The following is a 20,008-nucleotide window of genomic DNA, read 5'->3' as shown; positions in this document are numbered from 1 at the left end:
TCCCCCACCAAGCTGAATTCTCAGTTAGTATGGATCGGGATAGAGAGACATATCAGCCTGAGTAAAAGGCTGCCTTATCTTCAGACAAGTATGTTGGGGCTTACAACCCATTGCTGTGACTATAGGGCCAGTTATTTACATTTACGGCAAGTATGTGCCTTCCATAAATCTAAATCTTAGTAGAGACCTTTGAAGCCAGTGTGGTGATGGTCTGATCTTTTTCAGTCACGTGACCCACGAAGTGACAGACGATTTTTCTCCTCGGGATCCAAGAACTGTTGTTGTGAAGCAAGATGGCGGGGGCGGCACTTCAGTCACACCAGCATTGCACCTACCTGAACTGGAAAGAGAAGAGGAAAAAGAAGACATTTCAGATCCTATGGACCTGAATCCCTGTAGTGCAACATACAGCAATTTAGGTAAGTGCAAATGTCATATAAGTACTATTTATTTATTTATTTATTTTCACAGCAGTGCTATTTATTTATTTATTTATTTATTTTTACTTTATTTTACTTTACAATGCTGTATTGGCTTTGGCATACATTGACATGAATCCGCCGCGGGTGTACATGAGCTCCCAAACATGAACACCCCTCCCACCTCCCACCCCACATCATCTCTCCGGATCATCCCCGTGCACCAACCCCAAGCATCCTGCATCCTGCATCGAACATAGACTGGCAATTCATTTCTTACATGATAGTATACATGTTTCAATGCCATTCTCCCAAATCATCCCACCCTCTCCCTCTCCCTCTCCCTCAGAGTCCAAAAGTCCGCTCTACACATCTGTGTACAATGGAGTACACAGCCATTAAAAAGAATACATTTGAATCAGTTCTAATGATATGGATGAAACTGGAGCCGATTATACAGAGTGAAGTAAGCCAGAAAGAAAAACACCAATACAGTATACTAACACATATATATGGAATTTAAAAAGATGGTAATGATGACCCTGTATGCGAGACAGCAATATAAGTAGTGTTTAAACTTGGCCTTTTTATGTACCAGCCAAATGCCATTATTTCCCTAGTGAGATGATTTTTATTGTTCCATGGTGTGAAAGTTGGAAATTGGAGTTATAAATTTTAACTTACATCAGAAAAAGTCGTGTGTTTAATATGTACTAGGCATGTATTAAACACATTACTATGAGTTCTGTGTCATGCACTAAGAGTTTAACATGGTCCCTGCCGTGAGAGACTCACCTGGCGGGAAAGAGATTAGTTAATGACTTCAGTATAATAGGATAAGTGCAGTGATAGAGAATACACACAGAATATTTTTTGTATTACATTGGGGAGGGTGTCAAAAGATGCCTTCCTGGAGATACTTCCTTACTGAGCTGATTGACAGAGGGAGAGAAGAGCGTTCCAACCAGTGGCAGCAACATGAGCAAAAGGAGATGTGAAACAGCTTGGAACATGTGGACATCACAGCCATTTAACGTAGCTGAAGTGTGCACTGGAGAGTTAGACAAGGTTGTGCATTTCAAGCTAAAACCTAAGTTTTTGGGTTTTGGCTGTTTGTGGTATTGAATTATTAAAAGGTTTTAAGCAGAGGAATGACATGACTAGATTTGTGGTTTAGAACATCCACAGCAGTCTGCCATGTGAGGGTGGATTAGAGGTGAATTATTTGGTAGCAGAAAATCTGGTAGTTGGGTACTATTGCAGGACCACAGAAAAGGATGAGAAAGAAAGGCCTCAACTAAGATAATGAGAAGGGGAACAGTGGACAGATTTAAGAGATATTTGAGAGGTAAAATACCCTGGTAGTTACCTAGATGTGAATGATATAAAGAATCTATAATATATCCCAGATTTCTTACTTGGTGCTAGTGGACTCAAAGAGGTAAGATCCCAATTATTGGAGGTGTTTAGGCAGAGCCTGAGGGATCATCTTTCAGAGATACAGTGAAGGAGAATCCTGCACTACAAAGAGGGTTGAACTAAATTATCTCTAATGTACCTGTTAATGCAAAGATTCTTCCACTTTGAATTCATCTTCACTCTTCTTTCTTGAGTGCCCAGTGACTTCTGATCACACTTTCCCCCTTCCTTGAGTGTCACAGAGTTTCCTTCCTTCTGAAAAGCAAAGCCTGGGGCTGGACAAGGACTTCTTAGTACTCTCCTCCCACGAAGTCAGGAGAGCTGAGTAGCATGAGCTCGACTGCCACGTGCACGGCACTAGTGAGAGTCTTGTGGGCCAGTGGCCAATTCTTCTATCTAGTTTCTCACCTCCTTTCTTTGTCTTTTTTCTCTAGCAGGTTCTTGTAAGGAAAAATCATTCTAAGGTCAGCTAGTATACTTGGAAATAACGGCATCTTAAGAAGACCGAAAGGTTAGATAAAACTAGGCAAAATGCTCTACTGTGTCCTTTCGGGAAACTCAAATCATAACAACCCACATGCAGCTGAAAACGCATTCCATAAGGAGAAGACTTCCATTCTAAGTTCCCGAAGTATTCTGTGATTTGTGGTTGCGGGAGAGTACACTCTTGCAGTTTACCCAAGCAACCATCTTGGATACCATCTTCTAGTGGGAATAGATTTTATAGTCACAGAGCTGATTAAACTTTTCCCATTCTTTTACATTTTATGAAACATATTAAAAAAATGAGAATTTTATTTTTTATTTACTGTATACCCTCAGCATATATATCAAGAATTACAGTTCAGACATTCTTACTGCACCAAAATTTCTTTCATGATGTCCTCAGTAAATATACGCAAACTTTTACTGATTGTATGTTATCTTATGGAATCTTTTCTTTAAAAATATCCATTAGCCCACATCAGTTAAAGTTAACTATTTTACCTTATTATCTTCTCAGTTATATAGACTTTTAGAAAAATAGAGCATTACTTTCATGAATATGCCAAGTGCCTTACATATATTAACTCATTTAATCCTCACAACAACCTTGGGAGTTATTATCTCTATTTTTCAGATGAAGAAAGTACATCAGAGTATATTACTCACAGAACCAGTAAGGACTGAATCAAGATTGGAACCCAGTTTGTCTATATTACTAGACTAAAATGAGTGTAAACACTGAATTCTTGAAAGATGCTGAAAGGCTGCAAGTGTTTCCATTTTTAAGTCATCTGCTTTGAGAGACAAACTTTAAGACATTTTTTGTAAAAGATTTGATTAGAGTACAAAAATACTAAGTTACAGATGCCCCATCAGAAAAATAACTTTCTTTCTACCTGTTGCTTTACTTTTAAAAGTATGTGATGCTTATAAAATGTTGCCTAGCCTTCCTTAAGTACTTAAGTGGCAATGCTTGACTCCATAGGATATGGTACATGGTTTTACTATGTAAGGATATGGTACATGGTTTTACTATGTAAGTACAATAATAACTGAATAATAGATAGAGTTGGCTCCATCAGTTCTACAAACTGGTAGGGTTTTTGTTGTTGTTGTTGTGTTGGTATTGCTAGTTTTCCTAATGTAACAGTATTTTAGGTGGCATCTGGAACTTACCTTTTTTAATATTTTCAATAAGTCATTAGCATGAAGTTTTAAACTATCCCTTGGAGTAATTTCTTAGGATTTAATGCCTTGATAGCTTTAAAGAAAAAAAAGAACTTATGTGTTTTAAGACCAAAAGGAAACAAAACTTCTTTATGTAATAACTTCACATCCTTTTAAAGATTCTAGAATCACTCCCCAAACACATTCTTTCTTTCTTGTTTTTTCCTCTTTCTTAGTCTTCTTCTTTAAAAAAAAAAAAAAATGAATCAGAGAACATATGATCTGATGTAAGAAACTGACAGAGGGAAGTTAAGGATTACTGTAATGTTTTGCTGTGGAATTTATTTCTGAAAACTGCATTGTTAAAAGTAGGCTTAGGAAGCAGTGTTGTGTTTGGTTTTCTTTTTTTTTTCTTAGTAGGAAAAAACATAGGTTTGGGGGAATCAGACAAGTTTGGGCTCTTATGACAGCTGTATCACTGCCTGCCTGCATGACTGTGGGTCAGTTATTTACCATCCTTGAGCTTCAATTTCCTCATCTGACATGAGAGAATTAGTAGCATCTGCTTTGTAGGGCTGATGGCAAAAGAAGTGCTTGGTTCATAGAAGAGCTTAATAATTGTCAAGTTCCCTTATTTCTACCCCAAAATATACTGCTGCTTTCATTTGTCAGTATGTTTGATGTGCTAGCCAGAAAATGTAGAATAAAGTAGAAATAATCTTAAATGTTTGTTAGAAATGTTGACTAAACGGAGCAACAAAATGTTAAGTCCAAAAAGCTGTGAGCTGCCTGTGCAACTGATGGCTGAGAGAGTGAAACGCAGTGAGGAGACAGGACCCCCAAGGTGGCCAGCAGGCACCAGAGGAGATATGACAGATAACAGCAATGTACTGTGACAGGCCCGGTGCCCCAAGGTCTGCTAGTTGTGGCGAAACAGAGGGACAGGCAGACAGAGAAGGAAAAATATCGTATAACATCCCTTATATGTGGAATCTAAAAAGAAATGATACAAATGAACTTATTTACAAAACAGAAACAGACTTAGAGAATGAACTTACGGTTGCCAGAGGGTAGGGATGAATGGGGGAAAGGGTAATTTGGGAGTCTGGAATGGACACCTTCACATGCTGTATTTAAAGTGGATAACGAACAAGGACCTACTGTTTAACACATGGATTCTACTCAGTGTTATTTGGCAGCCTGGATGGGAGGGGAGTCTGGGGGAGAATGGATACACGTATATATATGGGTGAGCCCCTTTGCTATACTCAAAAAGCTTAAAAAAAAACAAAAGGGACCTGGTTTGAACTTGTTTTGTACTTCTCACATTTCTTAGATAGTTCTGAAAACTAATAAGTCAAACAACAACAACAACAACAAAAAAGTGGACTGGAGTAGGCCTTGATTGTTATTGTTGATGTTTAGTCACTAAGTCATGTCCAATTGTTTTGTGACTCCATGGACTGTAGCCCACCAGGCTCCTCTGTCCATGGGATTTCCCAGGCAAGAACACTGGAGTGGGTTGCCATTTCCTTCTCCAGGGGATCTTCCTGACCCGGGGATTGAACCCGTGTCTCCTGCATTGGCAGGCAGTTTCTTTACCAGAGTCACCTGGGAAGCCCAGGCCCTGATTACCCTACTTCAGACTCTCCCCCTAGACCTCCACCCTTGGGACAGCTTCCTTTCTCCACGGTGGTATAACAAGAACTGTTGTGCTTCAACCATTCCTACAAAAAGCTACTGACTTATGCAAACCGTTCATTTGTTTTTTTATCTCAGAGATCCTTCTCCAGGATTAATTCAGCTGCCTTTTTTTCTCCTTAACATAAATAAAGCAACCTTTATTTTGTTTATAACTGGGTTAATTATTAGATTTTAGAGCTTTACTGTACAGTGTGGTAGCCCCTAGCCACAGATGGCTATTTAAAATTAAATTCATTAAAATATAGATAAAAATTCAGTTCCTCAGTCTCATAACAACATTTCCAGTGCTCAATAGCCACATGTGGCTAGTAGTTACTGTATTCAGCATGCGGATACAGAACGTTTTTATCTTCACAGGAAGTTTGACTGGACAGCACTGATTTAAAGAATTTGTTATTTTGCGGATTTGTATTGTGTTCTGCAGGCACAAAAATCATGATTGGCTTTTATGCACTCGACAGGTCCTTAGGGAGGTTGCCCCTTGCAAAGTGATGGTTTTCCTCTGGGTGACAGTGACATGAGATCACTGAACACACTCTGATCTATAACACCTTAATACCCCAAGCTGAATTTAGCAGGGTATCTGCCATTCAAAATGATTTCCTGAAGAAGTGATAGAAAGTTTTTTTTTAATCAGACCTTCAACATTTCCACCATGTTTCTTATATCTATCTCAGAGTGTCTAGAAGAATTATCACTACATTTTTATGTGGCGCACTTGGCTTCTTTATCAGCCCACTAAAATCAGGAGCTTGTAATGACTTCTACTCTGCTGGAAATTAGTTGGTGACTTTAGCTCTCCTTCGCTCACTTTGTAGCCAAGTACTCTAGACATTGCTTTTTTAGGGAGATCTTCCCAGTCTCCCTTTACCGGACAGAGTGTGGCCTGTTCCTCCTCCTTTGTGCCTACAACCTAACACATTATCTAAAACACACAGAAGGTGCTAGGAACACGTTTGAATGAATGTGTCAAAAATGACTTGGCATTTGATTTTGTAAGATTCATGTTATAGAAATTGAGCTCTCCTGAGGAAAGTTCATATAGGAAAATTTCAACTCCTAGTTTATATGTTCCATTTATCAGCTAGCTCTTTTTTTCTAAAATGAGACTCAAGCAGGGATTTCCCAGTTAAGGAATTATGTAAGCCGTACCTCAGTTTGGGGCTTCTCTGATAGCTTAGTTGGTAAAGAATCTACCTGCAATGCTGGAGACCCCGGTTCAATTCCTGGGTCAGGAAGATCCACTGGAGATGGGATAGGCTACCCAATCCTGTATTCTTGGGCTTCCCTTGTGGCTCAGCTGGTAAAGAATCCACCTGCAATGCAGGAGACCTGGGTTTGATCCCTGGGTTGGGAATATCCCCTGGAGAAGGGAAAGACTACCCACTCCAGTACTCTGGTCTGGAGAATTCCATGGACTGTATAGTCCATGGGGTCGAAAAGAGTTGGACATGACTAAGCAACTTTCACTTTCTTGCCTCAGTTTCCTTTCCATGTGAAACTGTTCATGTTCCTCATCTGACTTACCTAGACCATCGTCTTAAGGCTGCACCTATCAAACACTGAAAGAAAACACTTAAAAGGCTTCTATCCCTAGAAATTCCTTTGGCAATGTATTGACCATCAGTGTGAAATTTTAAAGGTTAGTTATACTTAAAGGAATGTCATTACATCGCCAGCCTTGTTGTACATGCGTGCCTGCTCAGTAGCTCAGTTGTGTCCAACTCTTTGTGACTTCATGGACTGTAGCCCACCAGGCTCCTCTGTTCATGGAATTTTCCAGGCAAGAATACTGGGGTGGGTTGCCATTTCCTACTCCACTTGATGTTGTAATTATGGAGTAATGTCATCATAAATGGCAGCTTTAAAAAAAATTCATTCTGAGGAATATATTACCATTCATTCATTTATTCAACTAATAATTATTGAGGCATAACAAATAATTCTGTGGGCCAGACATTATGCCACATAATACAAAGTTAATTATTTGAACCAAAGATTAAAGAATTGCACATTTTTAGATTATCTGGATATTTTTTTAAAAGTGAGAGTGACAGCTTTGAACATTTGTTTGTGCATTTGTTGTACTTCCTAAAAATGTAGTTACCTCTATTTAAAAAGAACCATAGGCTGTGTTCCTATCTTTTAAGTTGGCTGCATTCACAATTTAAAAATAGTTTCCCATGTGTACTGGAATTTGTTGGCAGAGTACAATATTTAAATTACATAGATAACTTACCCCCAAATAAACAATCTCTTGTTCTTGGAGAGGTTCTCACTAATGCAAGCTTTAAAAAACTGAGTCTGTCAGCTGCTACACCACTGACATTCTTTTAAAGTGGTCCATGCATCACATTATTTGAAGCTAAGTCTGAGCCTGAAGTGATCTTGAAGCTTTGTTTTATCATTTGGCATGAAGTTGATGTCCCCTGTGGTTTGCCAGTTGGTGCCTACATTAACGGTGCTGGAACCTAGCACAGTGGTAATGCCCAGGTAGCTTAGAACCCTTCCTCCTAAGCTGCTGAGGCCTCCTGCCAGGGGGTCATGCAATGAGTGCTGGAGCCAGTCGAGAAAGGGCCGCTCATCTGACAAGGCTGGTGTCCAGTGTGTGTGGCATCTATTTCCAGTGCCCCTTTCCCAGTTTAGTGATGACCGTCTCTTCTGTTGTCCTCTCCCTTCCTGTTCTCATCAGTGTTGTTTGTCATGAGCCCTGGGAAAAGATTCAGGATGAAGACTGAAATTACAGTTTAAGTAGAAAAATATATTCCACTTATTTTGGCTTTAACACTTTCATTTGTTGAGTGCCAGCTGTCTCCTGGGAACCAGGCGAGGCACTGGGAATACTGGTGCATATTTAAAGGGTCAATGAAAGCCACTGCCTGGGATGGTCTCAGAGAAGGTCACTAGTTTTAAGCTCAAAAGAGTAGCTATTTGCCAGACCAACAACAAGAGAGAACATTCCACGTAGAAGGAAGAGTATGCGCAAAGGCCTGAAGCTTGATAGAAAAATGAATGGTTAACTACAAGTACTTAATTAAAGGTAGCTAAAGTGCAGAGTGAAGGAGGCAGAGTTGGCAAAATGGGGCAGAGTGGAAAAGCAGGGCCAAATCATAAATGGTATGTATGTATCGCAATGAGTGTATCTTTTCTGACAGGAGATGGAGAGCCACGTGATCAGGATTTCTTAAAGATCATTCTGGAAGCTACTTACAGGATGACTGGAGGCAGGGAGACTGACCAGGAGACCATGACATTCCTGTCTTACTGGGATAAGGAGCTAATTGTACTCATAAACACACTGTCTCTGTCTAAATGGGTCATTCTTAAGTGCCTTTAATCCCTGGCACCCTGAGATGATAATCATTGTCAGGTTTTAAGCAGATATTTGTTGTGATTTTTCCCAAGTGTGTCTTCAAATGATGGTGCCTTCCAGTAGATCTCTATAGATGTAATTATTATTTTGAGTTTTTCACTGTATAATCATCTTTAAAATGTTGATGTGTAGAGATAATAGCTTTCTTATTTCTTTTCTATTGTTAAACCAATTGTCTAAGTTTTTAGAGCCCATATCAATTATTTTCCTTCCTGAGGAGTTTTAAACATCCTTTTTGCTTCTTTGAAGTAGTGTCAGTAAATTATTGCTTTTTAATCCATCTTTCATCATTTGCTTTTCAGAAAGTGATATAAGGCCTTATTTTTCTGTCTGAAGACATTTTTAAGTGAAGAAGAAGTATAAAGATAGAGTTTAGAAAGGAAAAGAAAAGGAAGGAAAAAGAAAGGAACATAGGGATTGAGCATGATTTAGTCAAACATATTTGTCCAAAAGAACATTTTAGTCTATAGCAAGGCAAGATTTAGAACACATTCTTCTTTTTTTTTTTTTTTTCTGTTTAGAGAGCTGGCATGCCACAAAAATGTAGAGTATGTGATGTTATATCAAGCCTGCTGAAAGCTGAGCTTAGTGTCTGGTCCCAGAGGCTTGAGAAGAATGTACAGGATTAAAAGTTTAAAATAAAAACAGCTAAGATACCAAGCTTTTAAAACATTGACCCAAATGATTGGAATTCAGTTAGGAGAACTTGTTCTTCTCAGAAGAAAAAAAAAAACTTAGGACACTTTCAGACTTGGGCAAGTGCCTTGACCTTGCATGGGCTGTAAAATGTTCACGGTTTCATTTGGAATGCAAATGTTTCTGATTCCCATGTGGAAATCTTAGCTCCCAGGAGATCATGTCCCACTGTTTGGAGAGAGAAGCCACTATTAATTATCTTTATTTCCTTGCTGCCTTGGCTGCCCATTTTCATTTTGGAATGATGACCAACTCTGTTGACACCGTCTTTCAGTCTGGCAGCTGTTTCCTGCACACCTGCTGCGTGTCTCACACAGCACCAGAGGTTCCAAAGGAATGTAAAAAAAAAAAAAAAATGCACACAATATAAAAAGCTAAAAATGCTATCATAAAGTGAAAAGTGGTAAGAGAACACAGAGGAAGAAGTGATGGCTCCCAACTTGGGGGTGGGGAGTAGAGAGGAGGGGTGGCTTCAGAAGAGATGGGGCTCCCTTGGTGGCTCAGATGGGAAAGAGTCTGTCTGTACCATCAGAAGATCCCCTGGAGGAGGCCATGGCAACTCACTCCAGTGTTCTTGCCTGGAGAATCGCCATGGACAGAGAAGCCTGGTGGGCTACAGTCCATGGGGTCACAAAGGGTCAGACACGGCCGAGTGCCTAACACTTTCACTTTCACTTTAGGATGGAAGAACACCTTTACTAAGGCAGAGATATAAAAGTAAAAACAGGGAACCTATTAAAAGAATAGGAATTAAGTGATTCTTATGGGAGGTTTGATGAGAAATAGTGACAGATAAGACTGATAGCCTTGCCCAACTTCCTGAAGAGTTTGGACTTTATTCTGCAGGTGGTGGGAAGTGGCATGATCAGCCCTCTTGCACCTCCTCTGATAAGCATGCAAGAGCTGCTGATGGTGTTAGAGCTTGCCTCACCTGTCAGTTCTGAGGTCATTTAAAAGAAAAGGAAAAAGAAAGCACTTTTGGAATCCTTCATTCTTTCTGTTTTCATGACTGTTCTTATTTAGAAGAAAATGGAAAGAAAATGGCCATCCCATAAAGATTCTCACGGGAAGGAATGAGAATAGGTTCATGTTTCTAGGTTTTGTTTTTTGTTCATTATTAATTCATTCCTTCCATTCCCCCCTCAGCCAGACTCTTTGCTTTGTCCTGGGCTATAAATGAGCCAAGTGTCTGCCCTCAATGATTACACCCATGGGGAATTCATATAGGGACACAAGTCAAGTATTCTAAGTGCTTAAGACAGAAATGTTCACATAATACATCTGAGGTCCCCAGGAAGGAGAGGTCAATTTTGCAATTTTGAAGTGGAGTAAGAAACATTCCTCAGAGGCAGAACGTTTAAAGATGAGTGGAGAGAGAAACCATTCCTGGAAGAGGGTCAATAAGAGAACAGACACAGAGCATGAAGTAGCCAAGAGTGCTGGAGAAACCACAAGCAGTTTGGTAGCTCCGATTTAGGACACGCGGGAAAATGCTGTGAGAGAAACAGAACAACCAGGGCTGGGTCAGAAGAGGCTTTCTTTCTGTGCTGAAGCCACAAAACTGCATCCTCGGGACCAAGTCCAAATTCTCAAGGACAGAACTTTTGAAGTACAGGAGGAATGCCATGATCAGACTTGGTGTTTGAATAAAGTCTCTAATGGTTTGTGTGGTGAAGGAAGAAAAACTGGAGACAGTGGTTTCAGAAGACTGCCACAGTAGTCAGGCCAGGAAGATAAGCTGCTGGTGTAGTTCACCGCTTCTAACCTCCTGCATCTTCTGAGTCAGCAAATGGAAAATGAAGATTTGTTACAAAGCCTATTTCTGTCATCTTGTAAATAAACTATAGTTCTGACTTCACACATTAGCTGAGGCAAAATAGGGCTGGGACAGCACCAGGAGGGAGGCCTCACCATCACAGGAAGAGTTCAATAAATGCCAAGCCCCTACATCCTTTGTGATGTTAAGAGCGCAGATTAATGGGAAGATATGACTGAAAACTGAATTTATGATGATTTCTAAGACTGAATTGTTGATTTGCTTTAATATTTAGATACAATTTATATACCATAAAATTCACCCTTTTTGAGTGTACAGTTCAATGAGTTTTAGTTTATTAATAGAATTATACGACCACTTTTCAGGTACCCTATCTATCATATCTAGTCCCTTAAATCTATCTCTCACTTCCACTGTATAATCATAGGGATTTGATTTAGGTCATACCTGAATGGTCTAGTTGTTTTCCCTACTTTCTTCAATTTCAGTCTGAATTTGGCAAAAAGGAGTTCATAATCTGAGCCCCAGTCAGCTCCTGATCTTGTTTTTGTTGACTGTATAGAGCTTCTCCATCTTTGGCTGCAAAGAATATAATCAGTCTGATTTCAGTGTTGACCATCTGGTGATGTCCATGTGTAGAGTCTTCTCTTGTGTTGTTGGAAGAGGATGTTTGCTATGACCAGTGCATTTTCCTGGCACAGTTGCACTCATCTCACACGCTAGTAAAGTCATACTCAAAATTCTCCAAGCCAGGCTTCAGCAATACGTGAACCATGAACTTCCTGATGTTCAACCTGGTTTTAGAAAAGGCAGAGGAACCAGAGATCAAATTGCCAACATCCTCTGGATCATGGAAAAAGCAAGAGAGTTCCAGAAAAACATCTATTTCTGCTTTATTGACTATGCCAAAGCCTTTGACTGTGTGGATCACAATAAACTGTGGAAAATTCTGAAAGAGATGGGAATACCAGAGCACCTGACCTGCTTCTTAAGAAACCTATATGCAGGTCAGGAAGCAACAGTTAGAACTGGACATGGAACAACAGACTGGGTTCAAATAGGAAAAGGAGTACATCAAGGCTGTATACTGTCACTGTGCTTATTTAACTTTTATACAGAGTACATCATGAGAAACTCTGGGCTGGAAGAAGCACAAGCTGGAATCAAGATTGCTGGGAAAAATATCAATAACCTCAGATATGCAGATGACACCACCCTTATGACAGAAAGCAAAGAGGAACTAAAAAGCCTCTTGATGAAAGTAAAAGAGGAGAGTGAAAAAGTTGGCTTAAAGCTCAACATTCAGAAAACGAAGATCATGGCATCTGGTCCCATCACGTCATAGGAAATAGATGGGGAAACAGTGGAAACAGTGTCAGACTTTATTTTTCTGGGCTCCAAAATCACTGCAGATGGTGACTGCAGCCATGAAATTAAAAGACACTTACTCCTTGGAAGAAAAGTTATGACCAACCTAGAGAGCATATTCAAAAGCAGAGACATTACTTTGCCGACTAAGGTCCGTCTAGTCAAGGCTATGGTTTTTCCAGTGGTCATGTATGGATGTGAGAGTTGGACTGTGAAGAAGGCTGAGCACCGAAGAATTGATGCTTTTGAACTATGGTGTTGGAGAAGACTCTTGAGAGTCCCTTGGACTGCAAGGAAATCCAACCAGTCCATTCTGAAGGAGATCAGCCCTGGGATTTCTCTGGAGGGAATGATGCTGAAGCTGAAACTCCAGTACTTTGGTCACCTCATGAGAAGAGTTAACTCATTGGAAAAGACTCTGATGCTGGGAGGGATTGGGGGCCGAAGAAGAAGGGGACGACCGAGGATGAGATGGCTGGATGTCATCACTGACTCGATGGACGTGAGTCTGAGTGAACTCCAGGATTTGGTGATGGACAGGGAGGCCTGGCGTGCTGCGATTCGTGGGGTCGCAAAGAGTTGGACATGACTGAGCAACTGAACTGAACTGACTGATACAACCAGTGCTGCTGCTGCTGCAGCTAAGTCGCTTCAGTCGTGTCCAACTCTGTGAGACCCCATAGACGGTAGCCCACCAGGCTCCCCCGTCCCTGGGATTCTCCAGGCAAGAACACTGGAGTGGATTGCCATTTCCTTGTCCAATGCATGAAAGTGAAAAGTGAAAGTGAAGTCACTCAGTCGTGTCCGACTCTTTGTGACCCCATGGACTGCAGCCTACCAGGCTCCTCCACCCATGGGATTTTCCAGGCAAGCATACTGGAGTGGGGTGCCATTGCCTTCTCCATACAGCCACTACCAGTATCTAATTCCAAAACATTTTCATCACCCCAAACACAATTGTTGCTATTTAGTCGCTAAGTGTTGTCTGACTCTTTTGCAACCCCATGGACTGTTCCCTGCCAGGTTCCTCTGTCCATTGGATTTCCCAGGCAAGAATGCTAGAGTGCATTACCCATACCCTTCTCCAGAGGATCTTCCCAACCCAGGGATTGAACCTGCCCCTCCTACTCTGGCAGGTGGATTCTTTACTATTGAGCCACCTGGGAAGCCTGCCCCAAACAGAAATCCATTAACAGTTGTTTCCATTCTCCCTTTCCCCTGGCTGTGGCAACCACTAATTTGCTTTCTATCTCTATGGATTTATGTGTTTCTAAATATTTCATATGATATATGGTCTTCTATTACTGGGTTCTCTCACTTAGCATAATGTTTCTAAGGTTCATACAGATTGTAGCACACATCAGGGCTTAATTTCTTTTATGGCAGAATAATATGAAGGACAAGCTGGAATCAAGATTGCCGGGAGAAATATCAATAACCTCACATATGCAGATGATACCGCCCTTATGGCTGATAGTGAAGAGGAACTGAAGAGCCTCTTGATAAAGTAAAAGAGGAGAGTGAAAAAGCTGGCTTAAACCTCAACATTCAAAAAATTAAGATCATGGCATCTGATCCCATCCCTTTATGGCAAATAGCTTGGGAAACAATGGAAACAGTGAGAGACTATTCTGTTGGGCTCCAAAATCACTGCAGGTGGTGACTGCAGATATGAAATTAAAAGATGCTTGCTCCTTGGAAGAAAAACTATGACCAACACAGACAACATTTTAAAAAGCAGAGACATTACTTTGCCAACAAAGGTCCATCTAGTCAAAGCTATGGTTTTCCAGTAATTATGTATGGATGTGAGAGTTGGACTGTAAAGAAGGCTGAGTGCTGAAGAATTGATGCTTTTGAACTGTGGTGTTGGAGAAGACTCTTGAGAGTCCCTTGGACTGCAAGGAGATCAAACTAGTCAATTCTTAAGGAAATCAGTCCTGACTGTTCATTGAAAGGACTGATGCTGAACCTGAAACTCCAATACTTTGGCCACTTGATGCAAAGAACTGACTCATTGGAAAAGACCCTGATCCTGGGAAAGATTGAAGGCAGGAGGAAAGGGGACGACAGAGGATGAGATGGTTGGATGGCATCACCGACTCAATGGACATGAGTTTGAGCAAGCTGTGGAAGTTGGTGATGGACAGGGAAGCTTGGCATGCTGCAGTCCACGGGAACACAAAGAGTCGGACACGACTGAGTTACTGAACTGAACTGAATATTATGTTGTGTGGCTATGCTACATTTTGTTTATCCGTTCATCGGTTGGTGCACATCTGAGTTGTTTCCACTTTTGGGCTTTTGTATGCAAATGTTGCCATGAACATTTGAATACAAGTTCTGTGTGGACATATGTTTTCATTTCTCTCAGATATATCCCTAGGATTAGAAATGCTGGATCATGTGTAACTGTTTTACTTTCTGAATAATTAACAAGCCGTTTTCATGGTTGCACCATTTAGATTCCCGCTAGCAATGTATGAAGGTTTGAACTTCTCCATATCTTTACTGATACTTGTCCATCTATTTTATTAAAGCTACCTTAGTGGATATAAAGTGATGTCTTGTGGTTTTGGTTTGCATTTACCTAGTGAGAAATGCTGAGCATCTTTATACATGCCTTTTGGCTATTTGTTTATCTTCTTTGGAGTAATGTCTATGCAGATGCTTTGCCTGCTTTTTTTAAAGAATATTTATTTAGTTGGCTGCTTTCAGTCTTAGTTGCATCATGTGGGATCATCTGTTGCAATGCATGGGCTTTAGTTGCTCCGTGGCATGTGGGATCTTGGTTCCCCAACCAGGGATTGAACTCACATCCCTTTCATTCCAAGGCAGATTCTCAACCACTGGCCCACCAGAGTCAACGTCCCACTTTGACCACTTTTAATGGATTCTCTATCTTTTCACTGTTAGAGTTATTGATAAATTCTGGATACAAGTCTCTTATTGGACATATGATTAGCTCATGTTCTCTCCTATTCTAAGGGTTATGTTTTCACTTTTTTAAAATTGACCTTTGAAGCACAAAAGTTTTTCATTTTTATGAATTCCAATGTATTGATTTTTGGTTACTTGTGCTGTAGGTATTTTATTTAAGAAATAATTGCCTAGTCTAAAAGCTTTACTCCTATGTTTTCTGCTAGGAGTTTGATAGATTTCGTTTTTAACATGTAGATCTTTCATATATTTTGAGTTAATTTTGTGTATACTATAATGTAAGGGTTCAACTTCATTCTTTTGCATGTGGATACCAAGTTGTCCCAGCACCATTTATTGAAAAGTCTCTCTTTCCCTATTGAATTGTCTTGGTATCCTTGTTGAAAATCAGTTAACTGTAAATGTAAGAGTTTATTTCTGGACTCTCAATTCTATTCCATCCACCTGTATTTCTGTTCTTATGCTGGCCCCATAGTTTTTGGTTGTTGTAGTTGTGAAGTACATTTTGAAGTTGGGAAATGTAGGTTCTTTGTTCTGTTTTTCAAGATTTGAGTGGGGAGAGGGCCTCCTCTAGATCTTATGTGATTCCATATGAATTTTAGGATTGTTCTGTCAGTTTCTGCCAGAAAGCTAGCTGGGGTTTTGATGTGGATGACATTAAATTTTCAGAGGAAAACTTTGAGGAATATTTCCATCTTAACATATGTTCTGATCCATGAACATAAATTTCTTTTTATTTATTTAGATCATTTATGTCTTTCATCAAAGTTTTTAGTGCCCAAGTAATTTTAGTGTACAAGTCTTACACTTACTTTGCTAAATATTTTTCTAAATATTTTTTAATGATATTATAAATGCAGTTGTTTTCTTCATTTAACTTTGGGATTATTCATTGCTAATGTATGGAAATACAGTTGAGTTTTTATATTGATCATAAGTCCTACAATCTTGCTGAACTGGTATATTAGTTCTCATTTTTCTGTGGACTCTTTAGGCTTTCCTGTGTACAAGATTATGTCATCTGTGAATAGAGATAGTTTTATTTCTTTTCCAATCTGGATGTTTTTATTTCTTTTTTTTTTTTTTTTCGTAATTTCCCTGTCTAGGTTCTCCAGTACAATGTACAATAGAAGAAACAAGAATGGGGATCTTTGTTTTGTTTCTGATCTTAGTCGGGGAAAACCTAGGCTTTTACCATTAAGTACGATTTAGCTCTTGGTTTTTCATAGGCGCCTTGTATCAGAACGAGGATGAGCCCTTCTTTTTCCAGCCTTTTCAGTGTTTTTATCTTGATAAATATTGGATTTTATGAAATTCTTTTTCTTCTCCCATTGAGCTGACCATGTAAGGTTTTTTCCTCCTCTCTTTATTTACATTATATATGACATGGATTGGTTTTTAGATATTAAACCAACCTTGCATTTCTGGGATAAATCCAAATTTGTTGTGGTGTCTTATCCTTTTTATATGTTGCTTGATTGAGTTTGCTAGTATTTTGTGAGGATTTCTGCATCTAGTAATAAGGGATATTAGTGTATTGGTTTCTTTCTCTTATTTTGTTATATAGGTAATATTGGCCTATCATAGATTTCAAGTTGGTAAGTATTCCTTCCACTTCTATTTACTGGAAAAGTTAATGAAAGATTGGTTTTAATACTTTGGTAAACTTTTGGTAAAATTCATCAGTGAAGCCGATATAGTCCTAGACTTTTCTTTGTGGGAATTTCATAAATTTCTAATTCAATATCTTCACTTGATATAGCTACCTATACAGTTTTGCCTGTTTTTCTCTTTTAGCCCTAAATATTTATTCCTTTAGTCATTCAAGAAATATTTATTAAACATCTATTATAATTAGGCCCTGTTTCTTAACATAGAGGGTACAACAATGAGTAAAACAAATGTCTTGGCCCTCTTAGAGCTTTGCATTCTCATATTCCTTCTCTCTCTCTGTCTCATGCTGTCTGTATATACATATTTTTTTATATGTAATGTAGCTCTATTCTTTGTAAAAGAATATTGCTACATGCCATTTGTGGGGAAAGAGGGTTCTTAGGTTTGCTTATATATTGTCATAGTTTATATAAACTCTTTAAGTGTTCTTGAAGTGGATTGCATGCATGGGAAATGGAGTATAGTGTTGTTATAATCACAGTTTATATTGGTGCTTCCCCTTGGCATTGCTATAAGGACATGATATTTAATAAAAACAAACCACCATCCTTATTCATTATCATCCTCAAGACCTTCCAATGCCTTCTGCTCAGTCTGATCAGTAGTAAGAGCATAGTTTCCTAGGCCTGATATAATAAAGTACCACAAACTGGGGGCTTAAAACAAGAGAAATTTATTCTCCTGTAGTTCTGGCAGCTTGGAGCTGAAATTAAGATGTTACCAAGGCCGTGTTCCCTCTGAGATTCTGGGTAGACTCCTCCCTTATTTCTTCTTAGCATCTGGTGGTGGCCATCAATCCTTAGCATCCCTGGCTTGCAACTGCATTACTCCAAGCAATGCCTCTGTGACGGCATGGTGTTCTCCCTGTGTCTTCATGTGACATTTTCCCCTTCTTATAAGGACACCAGCCGTATTGGACTGAGGCCTACCTTAATGACTTCATTAAGAAGTCATTGGATGCTTGATTAGCTTAACTTGATTACCTCTACAAAGACTATTTTTGAATAAGGTCATATTTAGAAGTACCATAAGTATATTTTAGGGGAGAGAGGATGTAATTCCACCCATAATAGAGCATTATGCTTTAACTCTGAAATATTGAGTGACTATTTCATTTTAATAACATTACTATTTTAATAACTTTTATTAAAATTTCATGGTATATTTCTAAGTCTTTAAAAAAAATAATGCCCCATCCTCATTATAAGGCCTGAAGGTATCACTGATTCATATGATACATGTTTTATCTTCTAAGCATAAATTCTGGAAAGGAAACAAAGGTGATTGGTTCTGTAACTGGAGCTTGTTGTCAAAGAAGTTCAAATGTAGCATCTCTCAAATCACAGTTTATATTCCCCCCCAAATAAAACAGAATCATGTAAGAGTTTGTGGGTGATGTTTGAAACAGCAGTTGCCTGCTCATACACATGGTTTCCCTTACCACAATCTCAGAGATCTTTATACATAGACCAGTTTCAGTGGTGCCAGAAGCCATCTCTGTAGGGAAATGAAATAGCATGATTTATGAAACTGTGTTTGTTTGTTTTGGATGGAGATACAATACAATATAACTTTGGAACAAAGTTAAAAGAATAGAATAGTATCGTCTGAGCGCCAATCTAGCGGTCTCATTTGCTAATCCCGCTTGTTTTTAGTAATGCTCCCAAGTATTGCTTTTTAACCTGCAAATGTTATCATCTCTCTTCTGTCACAGTACAGTTCTTTGAGTGTCTGTCACTCCTTAGTACTCTGGTGTGGTGAATACAGCACTCTTGGGGCCAGGAGTGGAGAATCTGGGTTCCTTCTTGAAAACAAAACCTATCGCCCTGTTCCTATGGCAAGGAAATACTGAGACATTGTTCACATTTGTTGCTCCCATTAGGTCTTGAATTCTACCTTTAAATTTAGCTATTTGTTCTTTGTTTTCTTTTACCGTTTTTGAATTAAGGTGTTGATTTCTTAAATTCTTACTACTACATTTATTTCTGTTTAAGTTTCAATTATGTAACCAGAACAAAAATTTTATTTAATTATTCTTTTTTTCTTCTTTCTTTATTTTAAAACAATCCAGGACAATCTAGAGCAGCCATGATACCTCCCAAGCATCCACGGCAGCCTAAGGGAGCTTTGGATGATGCCATCGCCTTTGGCGGGAAAACAGACCAAGACGCACCTAACGCTTTGCAACCAACACCACCTCCACTGCCAAAGAAAATGATCATAAGAGCCAATACGGAGCCACTCTCCAAAGACCTCCAAAAGTCCCTGGAAACTACCCTTTGTGTCATGGCTAATCCCACCTACGATATCGACCCCAGCTGGGATGCCAGCAGTGCTGGCTCCTCGGTCAGCTATGAACTCAAGGGTCTGGATGCTGAGTCTTATGACTCCTTGGAGAGACCTTTGCACAAGGAGAGACGTGTGCCCTCAGCAGCAAACAGCATCTCCAGCCTAACCACTCTCAGTATTAAGGATAGGTTTTCCAACAGCACAGAGTCCCTGTCCAGCCGGCGGGGTCCCTCTGGTAGACAGGGCCGGAGTATCCAGAAGCCACAGAGACAAGCACTTTATCGAGGACTTGAGAATCGTGAAGAAGTGGTGGGTAAAATCCGAAGCCTTCATACAGATGCCTTGAAGAAACTGGCTGTTAAATGTGAAGACCTCTTCATGGCTGGGCAGAAAGACCAACTCCGTTTTGGGGTAGACAGCTGGTCAGACTTCAGGCTGACCAGTGACAAGCCATGCTGTGAAGCCGGTGATGCAGTTTACTATACAGCTTCATACGCAAAAGATCCACTTAATAACTATGCAGTCAAGGTAAGAAAATATTGTAAATCTGATTCTAATCCTCTCCAACACACTGTTATTGAGATGGGTGTGTGTTTTTTCCCCTTTTCTTCATTCAGCAAAAACTTATTAAGTATCTGCCTTACACCAGATGTTGTAATAGAAGAGGCCTTAACTTATTATCTAGAGGAGAAAACA

General features: G+C 39.6%; 1 protein-coding gene across 1 annotated transcript in view; it reads left to right on the top strand.

Annotated features, from left to right (window-relative positions):
- Nucleotides 1-20,008, top strand: part of PEAK1 (pseudopodium enriched atypical kinase 1) — a 66,520-nt gene that overhangs the window by 25,305 nt on the left and 21,207 nt on the right. The window contains exons 2-3 of the mRNA XM_068991586.1: nt 226-419; nt 19,095-19,840. Of these exons, the coding sequence (XP_068847687.1) occupies nt 226-419; nt 19,095-19,840 (940 nt within the window). The remainder of the gene's footprint in view (nt 1-225; nt 420-19,094; nt 19,841-20,008) is intronic.

The sequence above is a fragment of the Capricornis sumatraensis genome, chromosome 19 (assembly GCF_032405125.1).
Source record: "Capricornis sumatraensis isolate serow.1 chromosome 19, serow.2, whole genome shotgun sequence".
NCBI lineage: Eukaryota > Metazoa > Chordata > Mammalia > Artiodactyla > Bovidae > Capricornis > Capricornis sumatraensis.
This window is presented reverse-complemented; position numbering and strand designations above follow the sequence as displayed.